The sequence below is a fragment of the Micropterus salmoides genome, unplaced genomic scaffold (genome assembly GCF_014851395.1).
Source record: "Micropterus salmoides isolate LMB-PRFRI ecotype aquatic unplaced genomic scaffold, ASM1485139v1 Ms_hic_scaffold_14, whole genome shotgun sequence".
NCBI lineage: Eukaryota > Metazoa > Chordata > Actinopteri > Centrarchiformes > Centrarchidae > Micropterus > Micropterus salmoides.
In genome coordinates, this window is record NW_024040485.1 from 21,211,772 (window position 1) to 21,219,583 (window position 7,812).

At 39.7% G+C, this 7,812-nt stretch overlaps 1 protein-coding gene across 2 annotated transcripts in view; it reads left to right on the forward strand.

Moving 5' to 3' along the window:
* The window catches only part of kcnn1a (potassium intermediate/small conductance calcium-activated channel, subfamily N, member 1a), a 48,513-nt gene extending 40,701 nt beyond the window's left edge, over nt 1-7,812 (forward strand). Inside the window, exons 6-10 of one of the 2 annotated variants that reach the window (XM_038718303.1) lie at nt 643-753; nt 1,623-1,750; nt 2,272-2,280; nt 4,360-4,429; nt 5,794-7,812. In XM_038718303.1, coding sequence (XP_038574231.1) covers nt 643-753; nt 1,623-1,750; nt 2,272-2,280; nt 4,360-4,429; nt 5,794-6,099 — 624 coding nt within the window. In that variant the 3' untranslated portion in view covers nt 6,100-7,812. The remainder of the gene's footprint in view (nt 1-642; nt 754-1,622; nt 1,751-2,271; nt 2,281-4,359; nt 4,430-5,793) is intronic. The other variant, XM_038718302.1, reaches the window with a different exon arrangement.

The following is a 7,812-nucleotide window of genomic DNA, read 5'->3' on the forward strand; positions in this document are numbered from 1 at the left end:
TAAATACATAACATTCTCACAGCACAACTCTGACGGGAACAGTTATAAAACTAAACCTCAGCTCTCTCTACTCTCGCTGCCAGCTACACTCTAACCATGATGAACTGCAAAAAGAAACACAACTTTGAGCTAACTGTATTTTTTGTACTTGTGTAACTTTTATTGAGTTGCCAAATATGTGAAAATTTTGAGCAATTTGTGATCAACAATCAATTAAAGCCTTTTACAGTGTTTACTGTATTCACCCACATATACATGCCTGGTTATTGGGTACAGTCCTCTCTTACCCATCATTTTTTACACATTGGTACATATACACATTGGCCTGCCTAACCTCTTTGAAACTTGAACACAGCTTGCTAGTTCTTGTGCTCTACTTAACCAGTAATTTATATATTTAAAAAACCTTTACAGTTTCACTATTCTATCAGCTGGTGCTTCAGTAAAGATTTAAGTGACTCCAAATGCAACTCACTGTTCCTAGTTAAATAACATCCAGGACACTCCATGACACGGTTTTGTTTATTTACTGGTTCTCATTGTTTTATTATTAATGTATTAGTATTAAAAGTTAACAAATTGCATTTTGGAACTTCACAGACAAAATGCTGCTTTTTTGTTTACCATGTCTTTGTACAATAGGGGGCTGGTTGCACTGCACTGGTGGTTGCAGTGGTAGCCAGGAAGCTGGAGCTTACCAAGGCTGAGAAGCATGTCCACAATTTCATGATGGACACACAACTCTGCAAACGAGTGAGTCACAGCATACTATTGCATCTTGAGTATAGGTGATCGTATAGTACTGTTTTTTAAGAGTACCCGAATGTTTTGGTTTATAACCCCTGAAAACAGAATTTTGTTTACATATGACCCCTCAGGTTGGATATGGATTTGTGCTGTAAACGCCTTCAAAGGCTGTTAACTTAAATTCCAGATATGTATTTTTAATTGTTTTTAGATGCCTATAGAACTAGACTAAAATTAGATTATACAGGTATATTGGGGTCCACGCACCCAACACAGAGGCTTTAATAAGTCAATGTATCTAAACCTGTCCAGAGGTAAAACAACCCATTTAAAAGACAAAAGAATCCCGCTAAATTTCTTGCAACTTTTTGGATTTATCTTGAGGTCCTCAACCTCAGTGTTAGAGACACTGGTTTGCAAGGGGTCCATATTTTACTTTCAGGGCAAATGTTGTTACCTTGTTACTAATCCAATTATCTTACATAGTCTTAAGTGTAAACTTGTAAACACATTTAGACACATTTAAATCTGTAGACACATTTCAAAGTTTTTGAACCCCCATCCACCTGCATAGCCTGGCAACTGTTTAAAACATGTTACTCCAGTAGTTGTTTTTTTGTTTATTTGTTTTAATTTTTTTATCCATCCCTGCAATTATTGTATTTAATTATTAATTGATTTGTATTGTATGTTAGCTTGTAACAAAGACACACTGTAGCTCTGGTTTTGAAAAGTGCTATTTAAATAAAGTTTACTTACTAACTTGCCATTAGTTCACTAGTTCCTTTGTAGTAAAATTTTTTCAGACAGTAATATTAACCATGGATGCCTGACTTTCAAATTTGATTCTTTCAATCTTCAATTGTGTCTCACAGGTAAAGAACACAGCTGCCAATGTACTCAGGGAAACATGGCTCATCTACAAACACACTAAGTTGGTCAAGAAGATTGATCATGCCAAGGTGCGGAAACACCAGCGCAAGTTTCTCCAAGCCATTCACCAGTAAGTCCTGCACTGCGATGGTTTATGTGTCATCTAATGTGTAATGAAATGTTTGACAGAAATATGACAGAGTTGTTCAGCACCAGTCACCAAGGGGAAATCACTCAGCATGCCCAAAAACTAAAACTGCAGTATGTTATGTAATGTAGTAAAATATTTTGCCTGTATTATTAACAGTTGTGTTGCTAACAAGCTGATGAAATGCAGACGTAGCTGACAATATTTGGTAGTATCACCTCTAGCGTTACGTAGTGTTACAATGTCCTCTCCTAGAATACCATTTCCTTTGATTGTTATGCTCACACACATGTAAACTCTCACATACACACACACATACACAAGCACACACACTGCAATGTAGTTTAATGGTCCTTCCTATTCCCCTCCCTGTCCCCCTCTCCCTCCGCCCCCTTTTACCCTGTGCTTACAGTGAGAAGTGTAATGGTTTCACTCGTTTCGTGAATGTTGTGGGTTTAAAACTCTGTACTGTGTTCTGTCTTTGTTTTGCTCTATCACTGCAGAGCTCAGAAGTAAGTTGAGTCTTCTATGTATCCTCCTCCTACTGTTTCCTCAACATCCTCCTCCTCCTCCTCCTCTATCCATGTCTGCGTTTGACATGCATGAAAAAAAAAAGCGTTTGTTACCAAAAAAAAAAAAGAAATGCTGGATGCTGAATCGTTTTTGATTTTTTTCTTTACTTCCGTGTTCCATTTACTTCCCTCTCCCTCCCATCCCCCTTGAATGGAATGAAACAAACAAAAAAAAAAGCATCAACATTTTGCCACCGGTGTCAATAGTGGAGGGTTGTCTGGAGAGAACGTGTGAAAGAAAAAGCATCTTGCGCAGAATGAGCTTGGAGCTTTGTTGGCCTGGCCAGCGGTTCATAATCATCTACGACTTACTGTATAATTTTGCCCATGATTAATATAGCTGCTGTAGAGGCTATATTAACCTGCATCAAAAGAGCTCATCCTACACTCCTGATGTTTTTGTGATGACGTGAACACACACACACTGTAATGTACTGTAGTTCTAATGACGTTGAAATGTTTGCTGTTTTAATATACATTTTGGATTTTAAAATTAATTTGTTTTTTTCCTGTCACATATATAAGATCAAATGCCAAAGCTTGAACATGACATTGATGACATAGCACAAAACACATAGACACGTAGGTTGTAGAATAAAATTGTACTCATAATGCGTTACACTAATAAGTAGCACATTTAACTTTTAGCCCCTATTCTTCGACAGCCATAAGGGATGACAAAGCCGAGCAAACAGACACATGCAAGTTGAAACGGGTTCCCACAGAGATAGTGCCGTAAGCGAGCAGTCTCACTCTGCTCTGATATACTGATTTGCACATGAATAAATGCCCTTGAATGTCATCCTGTCTCATAATTTGCCGAACAGGGAAATTCTTCCTCTCACACATCCAGAATGATGGCAGTGTGATGCCACCACTAACAATTACACATTACTGACATCGGCGTTACCATTTCTTACAGTGGCATAATGTATTTGATTAGAGGTAAAGAGGCACAATGTTGAAAGCATCACAAAACATGTCTGATGTATCATTGCGCAAGTTATTTCAAATGTCTATGTTCAGCATTGTCATTAGACAGTTTATTTCTGGCAAGCTTCATCTTTTATCTGTGGCATTCACTCATACACACATCAACCCACGTACATATGCACAAACAAGCACGCGCACACACACACACAGACACACACACACACGACTCACGTTTCATTGTGCACAATGTCACCCACAGTCACTGCACGCTTACTGAATGACCAGTGTGTATATATGAAGTCTTACCACTGAGCTGTGTGTAGCACTGACAAAGGGCATGTCATCTTTTTCCTTTTTTAACGTTTTACTTTTGGGTGGAAAGAGATGGGAATGTTTTGATTTCAAACATAGATTTTGGGGTTTTCTTGTATGGAAGCATATTGTGTTCTTGCTGGAAAAAACATCATGTTTTGTCACAGTAATGCCCCCCCCCCCCCTCCCCCATATTCAAAAACAAATTATTTTTGGGTTGTAGCAAGTAGTTTCTCATTGCAGTGAAAAATACTTTATGTAGTTAAAACGTGCTACTTAAAGCATTGTACCATTATGAGGAAAAGGTCTTATAACAAAAAAGACCCAGATAAAACATGATAAACATAGTCTTTATTTTTTCCTAAATGAGCGTGCTATGCTTCCGCAATTTTGCATGTTTTGGTTGGTATTGCGTTGACCAAGACCAGGAATGCTTTCATATATATATATATATGTATACATATACATATGTAAGGTACATATATTTACGATGCATGCAGGTTGTCTTCTCTCTTTTCAATGTCATCAGTGTGAGAGCACGCCTGATAAAAAATGTGTTGTTCCTCCTCCTCCTTCTTTCTTCCCTATTGGTCCTCTCTGCCCCTTCATAACCCCCAAACAACCTGTCTCTCTATGCTCCACTCCTGCAAACTGCCCTCTTCTCCTCTATTCCCTTATTCTGTCTGCCTCTCTTCTTCATCCCCTCCCCTTTCTCCCTTGTCTTCCTCCTCCTTCCCTCCTCTTCCTGTTCCCACCTTCCTGTGCCTCCACCAGACTGCGCAGTGTGAAGATGGAGCAGAGGAAACTCAATGATCAGGCCAACACCTTGGTGGACCTAGCGAAGGTAAGTGGAGTTAAAGTGGATATAATCAATATTTTCACATTAACTAGTGATCATATGACTTCTTGTATCTAAAAGGTGTTGCTTGTAATGAACACACCTGTACAGAATTATCACTAAAATATAATTCCCCATAGCTCTGCTGAGCTTTGTAGGGTCTTTACTGTTTTGATTTATTCTAACCGCTCTCATTAGCAGCATAACCTTCCCATCACCAAATGACACACAATGTTCAGTGTAGATTAACTGCAACATTCTTAGTAGTTGTAGTTAGTAGTCAGAAGTATCCCCGAAGCCTGCTGTCAAATCACACTCAACACAGACAGAATTCCTGTTTCCGGGTAACATCATATGGCAGTGTAAGAGTTTGAGGAAACCTGAACCTAACCATGCACTGTCAACACAGTAAGAGGAAGAATGCAGTCATGCCTCGGTAGCTTAACTGTCCTACTCTATAGACGTCAGCTGACCCTCCAAAGCGAAGCAGAGAGAGGGTTCAAAGGGAAGTACATGACTGCAGCCTTATTTGATGTGGATGGCATTTGCACTACAGTGTGTATTTTAAAAGGTTCTAAGGCCAACTCCTTTAATGTGTGTTTACTTGCCCTTACTCTGTTCAGATCCATCTGTGTACACCCTACAGTAGTTCAACTGCTCAATGTCTCTTTTTTAAGCCCCTAGGAGAAGTAACCCTTTGATTTTTGGCTTACACATGAAGGTCTAAAAATGCCTTAAATGGGTATAAAGTTTTTTGTGAGTTCTACTCATAGACTGTGTCACATGAAAAGTACTTTCTCAAAATAAATGGAATATACTATTTATATTCTATAACATAAAATTGTCATAGTCTGAATACAAGAATTACATGCAGATACAACATACATTAACACTGGGCCCACTGCCCAACAATAGGTGTAATAATAATTTATATAATAATATAGACACTTTTTATTTTATTAATAAGTTGTGTCAGAAGTATACATAAAGCATGAAAGACCTTCTCTAGTTATAAATAGATCAGAGAAGCTGGTTGTGAAACCGTGGGTAGATAAAATCTATGCTGACTTTCTGAAAGTATACAGCTTCTCTTCACACTGCTTCCTGTCATTATTTCCTTCTCTTCAGACTGAGTAAGTCAGATTTAGACTGTCTAGTCATGTAATTCATGATGAACTATGACATGAACGTTTTTTCCTATGGCAACGTATACATACTGTGCCTTCTGTAAACTTCATGTATTGCCTCTCCTTGTGGATATTAAGTTGTAAAACAGATTTTTAATGTTTTTCCATCTTGTCTCTCCCTCCTTTGTCCCGCCCTCTTTTCTTGCACCTCCCCAAACACATTTATTTTCTCTCCTTCATTAGACCCAGAATGTGATGTATGACCTGGTGTCAGAGCTGCAGGAGCGCAGTGAGGAGCTGGACAAGCGCATCGGCACATTGGAGGACAAGCTGGACTCGGTGACGGGCAGCCTGCAGGCGCTGCCCTGCCTCATCTCCCAAGCCATAACCCAGCAGCAGCAGGACTTCCTGGACGGCTTTGTTCACCGCTTTCGACCCGCCTCACTAGCCTCAGAGCGCTCTGAACGCTCTGAGCGATCCTGGACTTCCACCGCCCGTAGGCGGCGCTCTCCCTCCACAGCACCACACACCTCCTCTGATAGCGGATAACCTTGACAAACCTTCTGCAATCACCATCGAGCCTCACCTTTCCCAAACTAACTCATCACCTCATTCTGTCCCATCCAAAGCCATCCCTGTAACCGCTGGCGAGTCCAACGTCTGGACTAATAATGAACCCATATCTTCACCCTGGCCTGATCCTTGCCCTTATTCTCTCTCTCCCTTCCACCCATTCCCTCTCCCTTTCCTCCCCACCCATCAAATCCAAAAACCAATTCCTCTGTGACTGAGCCTCTCAGCACAGGACTGGATCAGAGCTACTCCAAAAGAACAAAGAAAAGCAAACAGACTTAAATCAAGAAAAACACAAATGCATCTGAAAAAAGAAAAAGAGAAAAAAAATTAAAAATGACTGAAAAACCGAGATAAAGTAGAGATATGGTTTATGTTTTAGCCATTGTATGGCTGTTCAAGTTAGCTTTTTTGTAAAAGCCCTTGTATAGTTAAAAAATGACTGAGTTCAGGGTCGCTGGGGTGAGAGCTGGCTATCACACCGGAGAGTCCTTAACCAAGAGGGGGGAAGTTGGTCTGTGGAGCTGAGGGCCTTGGCTCACCTGCTGGCCCTCTGAGGCCATGGAGGACATCTGTCCACCCATCCGTCCGTCTATCTGTTTATACGGTGAGGAGAGCGAGACAAACCATTGGATTTCCCTTTCAAAAGACTAGTGTCATGGATTCTTTCCCATAGGTTAGAGTGAAAGCTTTAGAGGAGGCTATGATAGCTCTGACTTCAGGTCAGTGTTTGAAAGGGGGAGGAGAAACTGTCACACAAAAGAAGAGCAAAGGGGATACATATGGAATTACTACTGGGTAGGAAAAATTTACACAGTTGCCAACTTCAAGGTTTCAGCTTCCTTGTTCTTACCAAGGGAAAATGAGAGCGACTATCTTTTTTAGTTACATATTGACATGTGATTTTTCAGTGCCTGAATGTATAAATAGTAGAGGGTTATTTAATTACTAATTTCAGAGCTTTTTTACGATGTTAACAGTCTGAATACAGCATTGCATTCCTTTTTCAGATACATTCCTCTCCAAAACTTTAAAGAAAATGTCTTAATGTAATGCATAACATTGCCTCCATTACACAGCAACTCTAAATGTTTTGAAAACCTTTTTTCCCCCCTATTTCTACTAACACCATGAGAAATGAAAAAGTTCAGAGAGTAAGCGAAAGTGAGACAGACTGAGAGAATATTTGTGACTGTGTTTGTTAGAGAACATGTTCACTTTTAACTCAATGCTGCACAGTCATACACATAACAATGAAATATGTAGTAGTCTACCTTTCTCACCACTACCAATTAGAGCTTCCTGTGGTCTTCAGATAATGGCATGGCTTGAGGTCTGCTGGTATATACGGACCCACAGGCGCACATCATTGGTCGAACTAGGAAACCAACTCTGCCCCTTTGCATGGTTTAGTGCAAAAATAACAATGGAACACAATCTTCCGTGGATGGCTTGATGATTTAGATTTTAGTTTACTTTTGTTTGTTTGTTGCCTCTATTTCTTTTATCATTTTTTACTAAAAGTTCCCTTTTTTTACTAGGATACCTAGGGTTTGTAGAGTTGCAGAACCTAGAGAGTTGCAATGTGATTCTGTAATGCATTCCCTGTTAAAAATATGAGATGAAGACAAAGTGCTAATACAAAAGAATCCTGAAAGGATACAAATAAAAGTGCTGAAGAAACTTTGA